Source organism: Oryza glaberrima, chromosome 4, assembly GCF_000147395.1.
Source record: "Oryza glaberrima chromosome 4, OglaRS2, whole genome shotgun sequence".
Classification (NCBI taxonomy): domain Eukaryota; kingdom Viridiplantae; phylum Streptophyta; class Magnoliopsida; order Poales; family Poaceae; genus Oryza; species Oryza glaberrima.
The window spans coordinates 30,382,303-30,401,289 of NC_068329.1; the positions used below are offsets into that span (position 1 = coordinate 30,382,303).

Consider the following 18,987-nt stretch of genomic DNA (forward strand, 5'->3'; position numbering starts at 1 on the left):
TTGCAGTATCATACAGTTGAAAGCGTCTTTTTTTCTCTTTTTGAAAAAAAGGTTCATTTTAGTTCCAAACTATTTCTGTTGAACACTTAACCCCTAAGCAATTTTTTTCAGCTTATTTTACACCCTAAATTATTTAAAGCGGTTCAACTTGCTTTCTAATAATATTTATTTTTTTAATGAATGGACTGGAACGGCCAATACATGAATGATATGTGATAATTATTCGAGAATATAAATAAATAAATTAACTGTTATGAAACTGAAAGGTGGATTTAAAACATATAAGTATAAAAGAACATATATTAAAAGTTCTTTTGAAAAAGGGGCATTTGCAAATTTGCCACCGGTTTTTTCAATATTACAAGGATGCCACTCGAATGATAGTTCTAGTAGTATTTTTGCAATTTTCTAGTGACAGTCTTGTAATAATGATTTAAAGTAGTGGTAAATTTACAATTGCCCCTTTAAAAAAATAACATACCATTTAGAAGCTCAGAAAAGCATGCTGCCATTTGCATTCTCCTATTACGAACAGGTTATAAATAATCTAGAAGCAAGAAGAGCTTGAAGTAAACGCTACATTGAAACGTTTACATCTGAAAGCGAGATGAATTTAAGTTTAGATCTGCAAGACGGCAGCAAGTTCAGTCAACACATGCCGGCGGCGCACGTGGACAGTCGTCGCACGCTGCATGCGATGGATGGTTAATTTGCTCGTCATTTCGATCGCCAGCCACACTGCCGCTGGAGCTAACGTAGCCACGTACGTACGCATCAAGATTAGGAGAATAATCTCTCGGACAAACGGAAGCTTACGCGAAAATTTTGACCAAAACTTGTTTGTCTGATCTGCATATGCACTTGGCAGCTGGTCAGTGGCAGCAGTCGTAGTCGGCGATCTAACGATGTTGTGGTCTCCAGCGAGTCTTAATTAGGGGGAAAAAATGATGAGATCACCAGATCGATCAGACAGCTGCTGCTTAATCGTTCATTAAAATACCAGTCATTGTCGAACAAGTACAGGTTTTAGTATTGCAAATTTAGCTGGATTTTGAACTTGATGTTGAGAGGGAAAGAAGAAAATTTGATTAATAAGGTCTGAGTTTCTTTCAAGGAAGGTATATATGAGAATCGTACGTTGGACCGGCTGTACGTTGAAGGCTTGAAACGCGTTGAGCCGCTGACCTATATGTCCGTACCTAAGCCCTCTTTTGTCAAAACATTATCTAAGAAATTTGTTAATTATAGGTTTGGAGAAAGAATAATGTTTATGCAATTTATGATTGATGGTCCTTAATACTCTCTATGATCTCTCTTTTAGCGTGTGAGTGTGCGTTTGGCTGTGTGCATTTTAGTGATGCCGAGTTTGGGAGTGCTCTCGGTGCAATTGGATCACCTCGATGTATAATTGACTGAGATAAGTGAAAGCTTCTATTATTATAATAAAACATATTTGTTTTTTAAAGGAATGTATTTCTTTAAAGAAAAAAGAAAACAGGAAGGAGTAGACCACTTGACAGTCCTATCCAGTTCCAGGTTTTTATGTTTTTGGATGGGTAGTAAGAAAGACCTCGACCAAATTCAGTTAAAAAAAAAAGGTCACGAAGCCTAGCCTCTCGACATGCAGAATCCGCTCTAACTTGTGCTTTGAGCTCCCTGTCTCATATATGATGTTGTTCACCATAGGTCATTTCTTAACACAAGTTTCTTTTATCAATGGACATGGAGTGATATTTTTTAAACCAACTCCGTGCAAATTTAACTGCATTTAACTACCTCTAATTTAAATCGCATGAAATTTAGAAACTAAATATATTACTTAGGTGAAAAATTAAAGCCGTCCATTTTTTGAACTTATCAAATTCAAGGTGGAATCATGTATTACATTAGGTTCATCTCTCAATTTAAAGCATGTTTGGGAAGAAACATATTTCACAAATTGCACAGTTAAGGGCCTAGCTGGCAGCAGGGCTCCTTCAGAACATATACAAAAATTTCAGGATTTTTACACGAATTACTTCAATTTTCATAAAAGGAATCTCTAAAATTTCTCCATTCCAAAGGAAGCCTAATATTGCGCGGAATATATGACGAATCTACCCTCCTAATTTGTTGATTCGAGACCGAATCTCACAAGGGAAAAGAAGGAAACCAGAGTGATTTTAGATATGGGTCCATGAAAAAAAAAAGAACTGGATGGATATATATAGCTAGGAGCATGAATGAGATGGGCCTCTGCATTTGGCGTACTAGCTATTAGCTGCAGGTGGTGGTGGTGGTTAAGTGTCAGCCTTTCAACTTTTTCGCAAAGCTAAGCATGCATGCCTGCCTTGGTGTGGTGCCTAGTAGCACAGTACCAGTGATGATCCTGTTCGATGAACACGAGAAACCGGCCGGCCATGGCGACTGTTTTCGCGTCAATGATCATCATTAGGATCGCTTAATCGCCAGGGATTAATTTTGACGTGCATGCCCAGGCGACCACCACTGCTAATGCAAGCATAGGTTACCACTTGTGTGTTGATTCCAAATTGTGCCATTTCCACTTCTAGTGCCGTGCATTTATTCATGCCTGCATTTCACTTTCACTTCACGTGGGTTCCTTGATTCGTTGCTAATTTTCTTTAATTTGCCACAGGCAAGTGTTTCTTTTTTTTTACTGTTTAGTGATTTGCTATATGTTCAAACTGTAATTAAGCCGCTGGTCAATGTTTTACAGTTGCAGCTGTTCAAGGTTTGAAATAATGATGCAAACCAATTCCAGCTGAAAATTATGCGTGTTCTTTCAAGCTTCAGAAGTTCAGATTCTGGGTGCTGGGCCATCGATCAAAATCAACCGTACGTTTCCAAGAAAGTTTTAGTTGGACCATCCAAAGGTTCTTGTTCTTGTTTTGACTTTGGACTAGAAATGCCAGGGAGAAAATGGAGTATGTGATTCTGTTCCTCCACTTGCACAGCATTTCTACTTCTTTCTGAAAGAACACAGCATTTCTACTTTGTTGGAGTGCAGACCACGACATGGTTCTCCTGATAGCATCGTTCTCCTTTTTTTTCTTTTTGGGGCTTATCACAAAAGAATCTATAGTGCACATTGTGACTGCTCAATTCATCACAAAGTATTTCTGTTGGTTATTATGATAGACATTTTCCAGAAAAAAATCTTTAATCAATGCTGATCAATCATGACAGACTGACAGTATAGTTTTGAGTTTTCATCTGGTGCTCCTCTTGTTTCATTTTTTTATGCTTATTTTATCCATTCATCTTCCACAAAGCTTTTATCCAGGGAAGACCAAATTGCAGGGTGACATACACTGACATGAGGCGACACCACTAGCATCATCAGTGGAGGTTAATGCTATCTGAACTGGGACTCAGATGTCTGATGAATCTTTACACCCTAGTTAACAAAAAAAGTCTACTACGATCGAGTAATCATATCATTCTTTGACAGGCAGGTCAGTGTGCCTACTAATTAAGCAAGGGAGACATCACCTCAAAGTGCCACGATTGCCAGGCAGCGAAAGGAGGAAAGACTCATCAAAGTGCCATGTGTGTGTGCTGCTTGGCACTCAAATGGCCTAAAGGCTAGACTGGCCTTTCCAGTGCAAGCCATCATGATCCGACGTGGCAAGCAGCACGAGATGGTATATAATGGCTACATGCTAAATGCTCAAGCCTTTTGTCCATTCCATTTGTTGCTAGGCTCGACTAGCCTTTTGCTCAATCGAATCATTTCTCAAACTACTAGGCTTTTATATGATTAAATTCTGGATGGGTATGTATAGACTATAGAGAATGCCATCCGCTAAAACTGTGAAAAATAGTACTTGGGCCGAAATTTAGATGGAAATCCTGCCCATAGTCTACATAGAGAATAGACTGGATCCCAGGCAAAAACAGCCCAACACAAGCCTATCTATCAATCTATGCCAACCATGCTTGCATATTGGCATCTCAAAACTACTATCTAGCACTACCTATATATTCCAGGAACACTAAATGTACACTAGAGTAAACGAAAGATTAAATTTGACATGGGAACTAGGCAGGTATGTATAGCTAACTGGAAAACCGGCAACACAACCCATACGGACACCGAAGCAACACAACCCATACGGACACCGAAGATACCAGCCATGACAAAGTTTACTGCCAGGGATGTGCAACGATTCACGTTCAAGTCGACAAGGTGACAGGTAACCTACAATAAACGAATCCATCCAACCGGTTTACACCACCTATAAGTTAAACGGACCGACCCATGGACCATGGTACGACGGTAAACGCTTTTTGGGCAGGACGGTGTATAACATTCACATCACATGTACAGCACTAGAGAACGGCCCAGCAAAAAGCAAAGAGCGATCAGCACAAGGGGCTGCAACATCTACCTGCCCTTCTCTCGAAGAGTTGATAGGGCGACGAGGGTATCAGCTGCCCGAGCAACATTGCTGCTGCTAGCATCGTCTGGCCCAGACGATTGACTGTGCACTCCACTCTGTAAATGCTGGCCTTTTGACTCCTTAGGTACTGCAGTCACCAAGGAAGCATGAGAGTTAGCAAAAAAACAAGTGATGTTACCAACAATGTTGTTCCATGGCAAGAGTTTCCAAGCACCGTACTGGGTGTGGGAGCATTATACCCCTTGGTGACTGCATTAGGTGCTTGAGAGTGCTGGCTTTCTGAGACCATGCCTGCTATTGGAGATGCATCGTCCTTAGGCTCCTTACTTGATGCTGGAGGGTCATGGACATTCGGTGCAATACTCAGAGATAGAGAACCACGGGCCTCAGTAGCCAAAGCTTTAGGATTTCCATGCCCTGCACGGTAATGAAAGCATTGATTATCTACATTTTGTTCACAAGAATAACCCTTGAAGTGCTACAGATGATCTGCAGTTGGAAGAGGGTAAACCTGGTGCATGTACTGGACGTGCGGCACCTGATGTCCCATCATGGCCTTTACCTGAATTAAGAACTGGGCTTTGTTGTGATGAAATACTCAATGAAAGAAACTCCTTGTCTTTAGGTGTCACTCTTGGTGCAGAATTGAGACCTTCTGCACCTGCACATTTGGAATTTCCCAATGCCAAACTAGGAACAAAAGATTCACCGCCCTTTGGCCTGATACCGGGAGGTGTCACTCTTGGTGCAGAATTGAGACCTTCTGCACCTGCACATTTGGAATTCCCCAGTGCCAAACTAGGAGCAATAGATTCACCGCCCTTTGGCCTGATACCCGGAGGAGTCACTCTTGGTGCAGAATTGATACCTTCTGCACCTGCACATTTGGAATTTCCCAATGCCAAACTAGGAGCAATAGATTCACCGCCCTTTGGCCTGATACCCAGTGGAGTCACTCTTGGTGCAGAATTGATACCTTCTGCTCCTGCACATTTGGAATTTCCCAATGCCAAACCATGAACAAGAGATTCACCGCCCTTTGGCCTAATACCCGGAGGTGTCGCTCTTGGTGCAGAATTGAGACCTTCTATACCTGCATATTTGGAATTTCCTAATGCCAAACTAGGAACAAGAGATTCACCACCCTTTGGCCTGATACCCGGAGCAAAAATCCCACAACTTTTAGAGGCATTATTTGGTTCTGTAGAAGCACGACCTGAAGGTCCTGTGCTTGGTCTAACAGAATTGCAAACTTGCGCTGCGAGAGATGCTGATTTTCCAGATGGCATCCTTAAAAGGCCATTATGAGCTACAGGTGCCACTCTTGATACCAATGGATCTTGCCTTTTGGCACAATCGGTAGCAATGTTTCCTGATAAAACGGTTTGTATAGGAGAATCCCTCACTTTGGGTTCCACACTTGGAGAAGCCCCATGTACGGGGCCGACAGAAGTAGAAGTTTCCGGCACACCTTTTGGTGCCAGAGAATCATAGCCCTTGGAAATCATGCCTGTTGCAGGAGTATCACATCCTTTGGTGCAAAGACTGGTGCTGTTTTCAGCTACTGCATTTGGGGCATGAGAATCACCATGCGCAACACTAACAATTAATGAACAATTCCCAGTTTGATCCAAAGACCTGTCTTCTGCAGCTGTCCTCGCAGGATCAGAAGATGCTATTTTGCCAGCAGATTTATACCATAATGATGGCTGCAACAGAAGCCAAGGACACAATGGCATCAGAAGAAAGGTGCAGTTAATCACACCAGTACAGATGCAGCAGCAGCTATGTGAAATATGAGTACAGATAAACTGGTACAGTAAAAATAAGAGGATGCCTGAAACAAGTGAGGAAAATTTCCAAATAATTTATCCAAACATGAATTCAAAAGGCCTGTGCCTGTTTTAGGCATGTTTGGCTGCTTTGAGAGTTCCCTATATTTTTTTCAAGGCCTTGCTAGTTTCCTAGCCCCTACCAATTTTCTTATTACTCGTTTAAAAAATTTAGCAGATATTTCTTTATTTGACAAATATGTGATTTGATAAACAATGTGATAATAAACCATCTTATAAAAATTGCAACACCTGAACAAAAACTTCCTAAAATTGTGCCTGTTGTCGTATGCAAACTTGTCCATAATGTATTAAAAGTATATGAGCATTAAAAGTATCCTTAGTATGGATGTGAACTGAGAAAACAAGCATATGTCACCAGAAATTGTTTTGAAGGATAACAGCAGGGGACAGCCGACTTACACAGTAATGAAGCCTCTTCAAGGTTTCCAAAAGCAACTTCTCTCCAACTAATATTATCATTTGCTTTACCATCTCCTCACGAGTTATTTTGTTTTCCTGTCAAATAAACAATTAAAACATTTTAGTACCCATCACACCAACCAACCACACAGCCAATGCTAATAAATAAACACAGTGTAACTTGTTGGTTAGTTAGTACCTTCAGCTCTTCATAATGATGGAAGAGCAATTCCCTTGCTACCGATGATATATTTTCTTGAATCATGGCAAAAAGAACTCTGAAGGATATCCAAGGGGAAGTTGGTCCCTCAGCATTTCCACTCATTATCTGCATAAAAATGTACAACAAAGCCAAGATCATTTGTCATTTAAAGAAGGGAGGAACAATCTGTAGTGAAATTGGATTGCTCTCAGATCAGACTTCTATTCTACCACTGTTAGCAGTACATGCACATCTAGCTGGAAAACCAGAGTGTCAATGGAAAAGAAGAAACGAAGAAAACTAGGTTGCCTCACAGGTACAAGAGTAGAAATATCCACCGCAACTTCCTTTGGTGATGGGTGAAACCATAAACCCTTCAAACCAAGTAAATAATCTGAAAACAAGTGAACCAAAAAATATATCACTCCACCTATATCAACAAAACATGATAAAAACCTTTAACTATTATTTATCATCTTACTTCGAACTTTCGAGGAAAGCCTGAAACTAACAAGATATTCTAAACGAATATGGGTGCTAAGATGAGATGGCCACATGACGTAGCACTTTGGATTTGAGCAATCATCAACACCAGAATCATATATGTCACTGCTTGGAAAAGAATCTTGTGATCCAGGCATGACAGCCTCCATGTTCCCCAAAATCAACCGGCAGAGCAACATATATTGCACTCCTTTTTCGTCAACATCACAAAGACCAACACTGTCAAGCAAGATATCATGTAAATACATAAACAATTAAAATGGAATGGTCAATACATTTTTTTAAGTTTATAAAAAGTACCTGGAAAATGCTCGGTCTTCTGGTGAAAGATAAACACCAGCACTCAAGCCTGCCTTCTCAGCAGGTTTTCCATTGTTACCAAAACCATTAATTAGGATCCTAACTATGTCATTCTTCCTAGATCCCAGCCATCCATACCTTACATTTGCATCACCACGTTCTTCCTTGGTGGACATCATTTGTTTTTCAAAAGCTTGAAGTCTACACTGTGCAGTGATATCATTCGGAGAGTAGCGGTGGATGTGCAGTATATTATTTGGCGTTGCAAATGGACCCATGCCAGAGAGGAAAAGGTCCTGCGCAAAAAGAAAGCCTTCACTGCCTCGTTCCACAGATGCGATCTTTTTGCGTAATATGTCTGCAGTGGCAGGCTTCTGTGGAACTGGAGGACTAGATTCAAGGACAACTTGCTTCACCACTTCTGGTGGAGAATTTGCAACCTTATCCAACATTATTCCCTGTGTGGCGCCCTCAAAATCACCGCCTACTTTAGCCACTTCATCAGCTTCCTCATCAAAGAATAGAGAAGGATAAAAGCACTTCCCAGTGTCATCAAACCATGCCACAGACCGCTGCTTTCTAGATTTTAGGTTGACCAGGGTCATCGACAAGAAATCAACAAGAACAGGCTCATCGTCCATCACAGCAACAACACTAGATTTATTGCTTCTAAATTCTTCAATGAGAGACTTCATTATCTGCTCAGGAAAATTGTGCCAAGAACCCTGTTTGTAAAACATAACACGGCTGGGCACTCCACTTTTTAGGTAATTGACACAATCACTGGCAAGGTTAGGTCGAGTGCAACAGCATTTGCAGCGCTTGGCAGATGAATCAGATGATGGTCCCTTCTCAGTTTTGATGCGACGAGACTTGCACTCTTTTGACAGGCAGTCATCAACAAGCTTGCGCTTCAAGCACAAGGAATTGGATTCTTGTGGTGATGCCATGGGATAGCTCAGTTCCTAGCAGAACAAATGGAGAAAGATAAAAGAATAAACTAAGCCTAATATGGTATACAACTTAACAGATCTCCCTACATTTTGACTTCAGTGGCGGAGCATGCCCTGTATAAGATAACAAACAGATGTCTCGAATACACAGCTATATCCAATCTGTTCGGCTACTATATCTGTGATAATTAAAAGCTTTGTAAAATAGTAAAATACATGAGAACCCAATTCGCGTTGCAACTTGCGAGCCAAGAAATCTCTTAGGAACCAACAAAAGAAAATTCTTGACTACATCCTCCACTAGATTAATCCATTAAAACTTAAGTTTCCAAAATATAGAATACATGACCAAATGAATACTCCAGGACCACCAAATCACTTTTATATGCGCCTATAAAAAAGGTAAGCGGTTCAAACAACTGATCATCCAACAAACAAAAATGAGTATTGCAGCAGGAGGGACACGTGAGCCAAAGGAATAGACAAAAAAAAAACATCCCATAACGACATAGTAAATTACACACACCATCTCAAAACGGCACAAATAGCAGTTCTTGCTATCCATATCGCGACAAAGTGCATTAAAAACATTAATAAGAAGCTAACGGAACCTATTCGGTGACATTAGCAGGCACCCAAACCCTAAAAATACTAGTAGTAATCTACACACGAAGCAAGCCGCTTGACATTCTGATGAAGGGAAGAATAGCACCACCTCTACCAATCCATCAAACAGCACCAACGTAAGGTATCCTTTTATATAACCAAAAAATTCAAACCCTCCACCTGCTATTATCCTGTCTACTCGACTGGAATCAGGGGCGGTGATACGCGCTAATCCGCTAAAGCTAAACCCACCCCGTCGACGACATCCACCCATCCATTCCCTAGCAGTAATCAAGCAATCAGAGATACCAACCAGGCCGACGGTCTTCCGAAACACCGGCGAGGCGACGTCGAGGCCCCCCAGAGAGCGGAGACGCACGCCCCCGTCGCCTGACTGAACGGCGCGGCGCTTGTTGTCCCGATCCCGGTGAGAGACGGCGCCGGCGGCTGTGGCGGCGCGGCGAGGTAGCGAGGTAGCGACGGGGAGCCGGGGAATCGATCGAGCGAGCAGGCGGTGGCGGTGGCGCTAGGGCTAGGGCTAGGTCGCGACGCCACACTCCACCAGCATCGCGCGATGGGGGAAGGGAAGGGGATTGTTGAGGTTGGGGATGGAGATCGCTCGCTCGCGAGGCCCGCAACCGCACGCGCCGCACGCCGCCCGGATGAAGCAGGCCAGGGCCACGGCCACGGACACAAACTTTTGTTGGGCCTCGGCCTCGAGATAATTTCGGCCTACATTGCGATTTCGGTTTGTGAAAGGGAAACACCACCGACGATTTTTTACGGTAAGAGTATGAAAAGGGCATTTTGTTAAAGCAGATGGAGCCATTGATTTTCTTTTTATTTTTTAAGATGAAGAATCTTGTTTCTCAAGTAGAAGCTAATATTTTTTTCCAATAAGAATGAAATATTATTTTAGCTATTTTGAATAACCTGTTGTAACTCATAGGTATTGTTTGGCTAGTAACATAAAATAAGTTCATGCTAATCCTGAAAACCAAGGGAAGAATGGTGCATGAAAGCGGTGAAAACGAGCAAATGACAAATGAAAGTGAAAAATAGGCTGTGCCAACTCCCTAATCCCAAAGCTCCATAGTTCGCTCTTGAGCTTATGAGCTGCAGCCAGAATTTAAATTTTAAAACTTAATTTTAGAGTTACTATAAAACATTGTAGTCCTTGTTTATCAAACCATGCTGAGCGCATCCACATTAAAAATCCCAGGAAAAAAAAAACAATTTCCTATGCCAACTCTAAAACTTTCAATTCCGTCTGAGCCGCTCAGTTCACGAAACCAACCTAAAATGAGTTTGATGCATCCTATTGATACGAACAAAATTATATACTACTTTCTTTTTCATATTATAAGACTTTCTAGCATTGCCCACATTCATATAAATGTTAATGAATTCAGGCACACATGTATGTCTAGATTCATTAATATATATATATATATATATATATATATATATATATATATATATATATATATATATATATATATATATATATATATATATATATGTATGTATGTATGTGGACAATGCTAGAAAGTCTTATATCCTGAAACGGAGGGGTAGTTCAGAGGAGAAAAAAAAACAGTATCTGGCTGAAACTACGCAAATATAAATGTAAACTAATTACCTTGAATTTGCAATATATAGAGTATTCCACAGGTTTATGCTATAGCTGACTGACAAATAGCACGTGTGTAATGCAGAGTGCAGAGAAAATGCAGAGCCTGCGCGCATGTCGTAAATGGGAGTCGTTGGCGGTGCCAGTGCCACTAGCAGAAAACGAGCATTCAAGAACCGAACCCCAGATGCACTGCAACTCCACAAAGGCATAATTATTCGCTTCAGATCTTTTACAGCTAAGCTGGGACTCGCATGGCAGAAATGGATAGCTTCGCCCCAGCTCATTTACACCAACAACAATCCATGGATCTCTCTTTCTCTCTCTCTCTACCTCTCAACAAAGGCCTCACAGTAATTTACATGTACAGATCAAAAGAATTCAGGGAGATCAGGTCAGGCAAAGGTGACAATGGAGCACTGATCGAGCAACACTCCCAGCATTGTGTGTCAGGCATGAGAGCCTGGCTGCATCATTGCTGCTGCTACTGTTGCTTCCTCCTCCAGTTCTCTCCTCCCAAACAAACCAAAATCTGATAACGAGAAGCGAAAATTCCAGCTATGAAATGCACTTCTGAAACCGTTGTCGTGTTTCGCTCCGGTGACGACTACGCCTCCGCTTTGCCACCGTTGATTGCGAGCGTGAAGTATATCAGTATCATTGTGCCCACGCTCGACCTGCGACGAGAAACAAGGAAGAGAAATCAAAATGGGTATAATAGGTTTGTAAAAGAGAAGGAAGATATGGCTTAGAAAACAAGCAGCTAAAAACACAAGCAAATGATATTTGTACCATCAATGGCATAAATGCGTACCATCAATCAGTGTTTCTGCTATGAATACACAAATAATCTCTTGGAGCATGCAATACAGTTAATGTGTGAACGTGCATACTGACTAGGGCCTCAAACCTAGACAAATTGGCAAGCAAGGGATAGAGTACAGTATGTTCAGGAAATTGTGTAGCAGATTACTATGATAATGACTGACAAGAAAACCACGCCACACTATTCAAGTGCAGTTGAACAGTACAGAGAAGCACACACCAGAACATGGACCACTTGTGGGGGGCATGGTACCAATTGGAAACCAAACTCAGTGTCTCAGACCAGTTGCTTCAACAGCATAGACATATTACAATTTCAGAAAGGCAAGTGACTTACAGAGTTGCAAAGAACAGTAGGATTTTCCGGGGGTGAACCGAAGTAAGTCGATTAAACTTCTTGTTCCTTCCTTCCCCAGAGTCAGTTAGAATAGGTGCACAGGCAGCACATTGTGATTGTGGAGTGACCAAGGCTTTGTTCTGCACCAGGGGCATCTTAAGCTGCTCCAACTGAGATGGCACAACTGTGGAGATAAATATCCAACAAAAGGGCAAAAAAAAAACAGCTGTCAGTGTTGATGCTGTGGCATACCAGATGAGTGTAGTACGATAAAAAAGGAAAACAAATATCCTTACTTATAAAAATGATGCTAAAATTAAGATTATTAGGCTTGGATGTAAACAGAAGTACAAGCTACTAAAGTCCGAGAATACCAAGCCAATACTTATTTAGCTAAATGTAAAGTTGGAATTGGAGAAACAAGGCTCCTTGATCTGCAGGCCACATATCGTAGGAACATGATAGAAAAAATCCGCTGGATGGAAATACAAGCAATCACACAAAAGAAAGCTAGCCGCTTTTGACCTTTTTCTCATCTACATACAGCTCACGGACACAATGTGATGATGGCTAAGATCAAATGGAACTTCACAAAGATTATGGTTTGAGTTGATCCAAACAAAATATAAGCTGTTTGGTTTTAAGTATGCAAAATGAAAAATTTAGAATTACAGAGACTACAACTTTTTTAAGAAAAAAAGAATTCAGAGAAGAACAGTAGCTTGTTACCCTTAATAATAAGTTTCTTCACCAAGTCATCTTGTTCCTGCTCTTCACCGCTCCTCCTTTCCATGCGATTTGAGCCCTTGCGAGATAGGGCTCTCTGCACATAAAAAATGGAAGGGTGGGAGAGTGAGATAACCACTATCCTTTTCTTTTTGGTCTTATGTGAGTCATTGAACATACAGTCATTTTTGGACTTCCAGTGCAGCATTTATCAGGTTGCTGAGGCAGCCCTTCAATATCCAATACCACATTTGCTGCCTTGTCCATGCTTGTCATCTGGCCCTGCAAGAAATCTCTCACTTCAATGCCATGTGCAAAATCACGTTTAGTAGCCATAAGATCTCAAAGTACTAATAACATGCCCCATCTGCCAATATGATTATATTATTGTACTATCATCTTATACAGCACCAAATGGAAAAGTGTGCTAACATGCTTTACCAACCACTAGTAGGACGTCTCCATACTCTCTATTAGTAACGGTAAGCAAACCATCATTTGGCAAAGCACAACAAAACAACATTATTAAAGCACCAGAACAATTGTACGGAACATAATGATTTCTTACAAGCTTTCATTTGTAAGCTTTGAGACCAAACCAACTAATTATAAAGGCTGCACCTATCTTACTGCAGCAATCATGATGCAGTGCACGCACAATTCAGTATCGCACTATCATTAGTTTCTTATACAATCTCCGCAAGCTAATCCAACCTTTCAATGTCTAAGCAATACGATTAAGTAAAGTAGCCATACTTCCAAAAAGAAAAATGCACAGATACAATAGCGCTACTAACCTGCAGTAAACCTTCTTCCATAAGAAAAGCTTACCCCACAGAGAATGTGAAACGTGCAACACGCCAACTACAGACAGGAAAACAAGCAAATGACAAATGAAATGAATGAAACTGACTAACTGATGCAAACTAAAAGGGAAAAAACAGATAGGTAGGAGTAAGAAACACAAGAACAAGCATCAAGCTAGCATTTCATACGAATATTACAGCCAATAAGTAGGATCTGAGAGGGCCGTGCCAAGATTGTGAAGTCTTTTCCAACCGTGCAAGATCCCCATATGTATGCAATGTTGCAAAGCAGATAAGACAAACGGATAGGTAAAATTAACAACAGCAAATGCATCCCAATTGGCCCACATGTTCTCAAGCTACACCACACATAATGCTAAAACTAAAGCAGTGCATAACCTAGTTGGAAATGGTCTTTGTTGGGTCATTCCTACCACTAGGAATCTGAAGCACACACTTAATAAAAGTGACGATGTAAGAAATGGGTCAGAACTAAAAAGTACCTTTTCACTGACTTTTGCTATCCCCAATTCCCTCAAGATAGAAATGGATCGTGATTCGTGAGTCCTCTCCACTTCTCTGCGGCCTCCTTGCTATCTAAACCTGCAGAAGTAGGTCACAGCAGTTTATCAGTATCAATTTGTGCTGAAAATGCTCAATGCAATTTGGACCAATACTCTGTACAAAGCAACTAAAACTTTAGTTTGGCAGAGCAGGACTAACAACGATTTTTTAAATAAAAAGCAGAACTGATGCAAATGCAGTTCACGCGAGCAATAAAATACTGATCTTTTTTTTAGAAAATATAAAAGAAAAGACTAATCTTTTCTCACAGATAACACTGAAAACCCCAACCATTTCGGAGCAATAGCGGAAATACATTCCGGTAAACACGTCAAAAATACTCTTAGTGCTCGCCTCACCGATCAGCCGCAGCCTGCAGCTAACAAGAATGTTAACCACGGCATGTACCGCCTACCAAGAAGGAAAAAAAGCTTAAGAAATTGCTGTAATTTCACAAATCCCTCCCGCATGGCATTAAACTCGGAACTTGAGACCAGTCATAGAAAACCAGCAGCTACATTGCCAAGAACCCAAACAAAACGAGTGACAGATTTTGCAGCAAACAACCCAAGCAGCCCAATCACACACGACGAACACAAGCCCCCAGCTTGGCCATGCACAACAGCCGGATCCGAGCCCTGGAATCGAAGGGCCCGTGGAATGCGTATGATTCTCCGCCCCCAAAAGAAGATGCAATCAAACAACAAAGCACAAGAGAGAGAGAGAGAATGAGGATGCTGCTTTATTACCTGATTTGCTTGCTCGTGAGTTGCTGGGTGCTAGCTCCGATGGAATGGCGCAAAAGATTGAGATGAGATGTGATGAGATGAGAGGAGTGAAGTGAGGAGGTAGCAAAACTGGAATGATACCGGAGGAAGCAAAAGAAGAAGAAGCGGTTCTGGTAATCTGGTTTGGTTTCCGTGGGTTTAGTTCACGAGGCGTCGTTGCGCTTTGGGGGATCCGGGACCCACCTGTCCTGTACCTCACCACAGTTGAAGCCAAAAGAGGCGTGAACCTGGTCCACAGAGCCAGAAACCCCAGTTGCCTCGGCCGGTGGTACATACTGCCATGGACAGCGTCCAGCCATCGGTAACTGGTGTGTGCCTGACAGGTGGGGCCAAGCGTGCGCGGTAGCCGAGACGGTGACGAACGGTCAGACGAGGAGCGCTCGGCTTTCTCCTGTGGGCTGTGGCCGCGGCAGCGGAGTCCATGGCCCACGGCTGCATCCGTCCGTCCACCACCTGCGCTGCGCGCCCCACGTCGTCTCGTCTGCAAGCCGAGAGCGCCACGACGCGGCCGCGCCACGGTCTCGCTCTCGCTCTCGCGGCCGCTACACTCGTTGTCGTCACGGGGAGCGGCACCCGTGGCCGTGTGGGGGAACAAGCTCGTCACGGCTCACGGCCGCGTTGCGCTCGGTCGCCTCCGTTCTGGAGTAAATTTGCGTCGGTCCGGGTCACAAGCTACAGTAGAATTACCCAACGACAGGGATTATGGATCATGCTCTGTTTCGCACAGCTCCAGCTTCAGCTCCACCTCTCTTGGAGCTGGAGCTCAACCAAACAGTTTCAGCTGCACCAAAAATAGGAATAGAGCTAGGTGGAGTTCTCACAAAATAAATTAATTTTATTCGAGCTCCACAACTCCACTTCATACCCAACTACTGAAGTTAAATTTAGAAGTTGGAGCTGTATCAAACAGGTCTGGATGTGTCAGATCATACTACGTTAGGATGACCCCATTGACCTCTATACAATCTAAAGCGCTAGAATCATGGAATGGATGTGACCGGTGTTTGTTGGGGGTGCACGGTAAAGGTGCGCGAGAAAAGCGGCCATGTCGTACGTGTATCATGCGTGGATCTTTGCTTTAGATCCCTCCGGCACGTACAGCTACAGCGAGCGTCGGTTGCACTTGCACAGTAGGGTGTGGGGGAGAAAAACAAAGGCTCGCATCAAACTTGGCTCATTTCAACTCGAACTCGAGTCGAGTTATGTATACTGAGGCTTTAGTTGGTGAGCTTCCCAAGTCAGTCAGCCTTAGTACAAAAGATCATCGTATCTATATATAGGTAGCATGTGATATTTAACTATATTCAAATTATATGTATTTATTGAATTCTTTGGTGGTTAGTGAATGAAATATAGCTTGTTATCGATCAAGCTCACGAGCCGAGCCAAGTTGGCTCATTAGGAAAATAAGTTCAAATGAGTTGAGTATTAATAAGGTTAGTTACGAAAAATGCTTTGAACCGATCGTCCAATGCGAGGTAAAAAAAACTGTAAATGAAGTCATCCATATATTTCACTAACTCTCCTCCGTGATGAACTTATTCTTACTGTAATGAAGTTTATACCTAGTCAACATCTGCTTTCCCCTCGTCGTCAAACCACCGTTGTCGCCCCCTGCTCCCAAGGCTCCTCTCTATCCTTCTACTTTTCTAGTCCTCTATATCCTCTACCATCCCTCATTTTCCCCAATGAGGCTACCATGGAGAGACAAAGGAAGGCAATAGAGATGGTTTTGCGTAGGAGACTTCTTATAGCCAATATGTCCCTCACCGTTACCGAGAAGAAGGTGAAAAAGCGACACTGATGTAGATAAAGGTGAGGCCGACGGGAGCAACTAGATATGCGAGGATGTTGCACATCACACCATGGTCTTCGACGTTACACATAATGTTTACGATATTACAAACACAGTCTCTTTTATTTGGTAAATGGTACAATGAGTTCTTAATGTAGCAGTCATTTTTCCTTAGACGTTACATTATTTGATTTTTTTTTTGTTACCGTCATTGTTTTTTTTAGTGTTGCATTTGATTGAAACATTTTTTAATGGAATGATGAAATGTTTTTGACTGGGTGATACAATATCTAACAATTTTTTTGTCAAAACAGGTTTTGCCTAACGATAAAACAACATTTCTTTACATTACAGATGGTAAAAACGTCGTCCGATGTTTTGTCTTTTGTCGGATATTCGGACCGTAGTCGCCTCCGGCTAATAAGTAGCTATCGACCCCCTGCTGGTTGCACGGTTCAGATTTCAGACTGCAGTGCGCGAGATGGCCGAGCCGTCTGCGCCCCACCAACCGACCTCATCCACCTACCCCTACCAGGTTACCACCACATCCCGTCCCGTCTCCGCCTTGCGCGCTCGCGGCGCCAACCGAGCAAAAAATGGCCACCGGCTCCGGCTGTCCGACTCCAGCCGCGTGCGCGTCACCAACTCCGGGTCCTCCCATCAGATGGCGTTGTCCTTGCCTGGATTCTGTTACATGCGGCTACCACGTTCAAACTCGCCGCTAATCCCACGCTTTAATTTGTCGGTATAAAAAAGATTATGGTTGGGGACTTGGGAGAGCTCAGCTCACATGTCGATCGTCTGTACTGTACTTGGGCTGTGTTTCAGTCCTTTTCCATTACATCAACATGTCATACACACGCAATTTTTCAGTCACATCATCTTTAATTTTAATCAAAATTTAAACATTGCACTGAACTAAACACAGCCTTACGTGTCCACCACGTACGTACTGTAGCAGGTAGGTGTGTTTGCAGTTTTCGTGCACCTGTACGTGCCAACCATGGAGTTTGGAGCAACGCGTGACCATTGCTTTCTTTAATGAGACCGCCGTCGATCTGGAGCCAGCCAGCCAGCCAACCGATCGAGATATAAGCTGCGTGTTATGTACAGTAATCACCTCGCTGCTCACTGTCTCAGCTGTGAGATGGGTCACTGAAATCGCCGAAATCAACATAAGTTAAGATCACAAAATGCATTGCATAATTGCTTCCGATGTGAATAATTGTTCTGTACTAGTATAATAATCCATTCTATTATTCTGTTTTTGTCTCAATGAGTCGGTTCTTTATAGTGGGAGCTAACCTAAATTTCCGGCTGATTGAGCCACGCCCATTACTCGTACTCTCCAGTCTCCCACTCACGGGCCTGCTCCATTTTTGGTCTTCTCTGCATTTCTGAATTTCTGATCATGCAGGCACCGCTTGTAGACACAGGAAATTTCTTGTGCAGTGTATCGATGCTGCTGCAGTCGAAGTAGTATGTTCATGTGAACTGGAAAAATTCGGCGGAGCAGAAAGCAAAGGTTGGAATCTACTGTGATGGCACACAGAAATACTAGTATAAAAACAGCTGCGTTGGATTGTTGCAGCCGAAGTCCCAACTTGCGGCTATTTATGCATGTGTTTCTCTGATTGCTTATCTGTCGCGTGCGTACCTCGCCTGATTTGCATGCAGGCTGTGTATATTTTCATGTGAAGCTGAGCTAGAGTACAAGCTGATCGGTTAGTTAGCACTTAGAAGCACTAATCTACAGCTGGCCTGTCGTGATGATTAAATAAAGATTGGACAGAATAATCCTGCAAGTTGATGAGGTTTTGACTCCTGTATAATCGCATTCGCATGTGCCTTCTCCGTCCAGAGCTGCAACCATTCTTTGGACTCTTTCACAGAGCTACTTGATGTATAACATTCGAGCATGTGTTTCGTTCTCACGGGCTTACCGTTCACTCACCTGGCTTCAAGTAGTCCACTCCTAGACTCCCCAGGTCCCAGCCCAACCCAAGCAAAGAATTATTAGGCCATTTCAGACTTCGTTTGAATAGGGCCCTCATCGGCCCATACGCGTAGATAGGCCGAGAAAAGAACTGCCAAAACGAGGCCTGAAGGTTACGGCCCAAGCCTGTGGAGAGCCAACGGAGTCGTCGTCCTACTAAAATAGCTTCCCTAAGGCTAAGAGTAGACCACCCCACCAAAAAACCAGTATTTCAACATGAAAATCAACCTACAAAACGCATAGAAAAAAAAACTGAACATCATAATTTCAATTCCGTTACAGCGCACCGAC

At 42.6% G+C, this 18,987-nt stretch overlaps 2 protein-coding genes across 6 annotated transcripts; both read right to left on the reverse strand.

Annotated features, from left to right (window-relative positions):
* Positions 1-4,131: 4,131 nt before the first annotated feature.
* LOC127770484 (uncharacterized) lies at positions 4,132-9,837 on the reverse strand. Of its 4 annotated transcripts, none has more exons than XM_052296221.1 (9): positions 9,540-9,837; positions 7,668-8,632; positions 7,345-7,586; positions 7,178-7,257; positions 6,861-6,989; positions 6,662-6,757; positions 4,969-6,115; positions 4,626-4,823; positions 4,132-4,533 (listed from the first exon to the last, which is right to left on the reverse strand). In XM_052296221.1, exons 2-9 carry the CDS (start codon positions 8,615-8,617, stop codon positions 4,391-4,393), a joined length of 2,985 nt encoding a protein of 994 aa, XP_052152181.1. In that variant the 5' UTR covers positions 8,618-8,632; positions 9,540-9,837; the 3' UTR covers positions 4,132-4,390. The 4 variants fall into 4 exon arrangements, with proteins under 4 accessions (XP_052152181.1, XP_052152180.1, XP_052152179.1 ...); XM_052296220.1 differs by having other exon boundaries at positions 4,918-6,115; positions 7,668-8,799; positions 9,540-9,835; XM_052296219.1 differs by having other exon boundaries at positions 4,918-6,115; positions 9,540-9,834.
* Positions 9,838-11,047: 1,210 nt separating this feature from the next.
* LOC127769511 (uncharacterized) lies at positions 11,048-15,027 on the reverse strand. Of its 2 annotated transcripts, XM_052295095.1 has the most exons (7): positions 14,867-15,027; positions 14,057-14,156; positions 13,545-13,611; positions 12,928-13,029; positions 12,751-12,844; positions 12,022-12,205; positions 11,048-11,536 (listed from the first exon to the last, which is right to left on the reverse strand). In XM_052295095.1, exons 3-7 carry the CDS (start codon positions 13,563-13,565, stop codon positions 11,467-11,469), a joined length of 471 nt encoding a protein of 156 aa, XP_052151055.1. In that variant the 5' UTR covers positions 13,566-13,611; positions 14,057-14,156; positions 14,867-15,027; the 3' UTR covers positions 11,048-11,466. The 2 variants fall into 2 exon arrangements, with proteins under 2 accessions (XP_052151055.1, XP_052151057.1); XM_052295097.1 differs by lacking the exon at positions 13,545-13,611 and having other exon boundaries at positions 14,867-15,026.
* Positions 15,028-18,987: the final 3,960 nt, after the last annotated feature.

Bases quoted from the DNA above. Each gene is read 5' to 3' on its own strand.
- LOC127770484 (XM_052296220.1), bottom strand. From the start codon at position 8,617: ATGGCATCACCACAAGAATCCAATTCCTTGTGCTTGAAGCGCAAGCTT. The intron at 7,587-7,667 runs GTACTTTTTATA...CTTGCTTGACAG, and splicing joins GAAGACCGAGCATTTTCCAG to TGTTGGTCTTTGTGATGTTG. The intron at 6,116-6,661 runs GTAAGTCGGCTG...CTTCTGTTGCAG, and splicing joins TGAAGAGGCTTCATTACTGT to CCATCATTATGGTATAAATC.
- LOC127769511 (XM_052295095.1), bottom strand. From the start codon at position 13,565: ATGGAAGAAGGTTTACTGCAG. The intron at 12,845-12,927 runs GTATGTTCAATG...TTTTATGTGCAG, and splicing joins CTGGAAGTCCAAAAATGACT to AGAGCCCTATCTCGCAAGGG. The intron at 12,206-12,750 runs GTAACAAGCTAC...TTATCTCCACAG, and splicing joins GAAGAAACTTATTATTAAGG to TTGTGCCATCTCAGTTGGAG.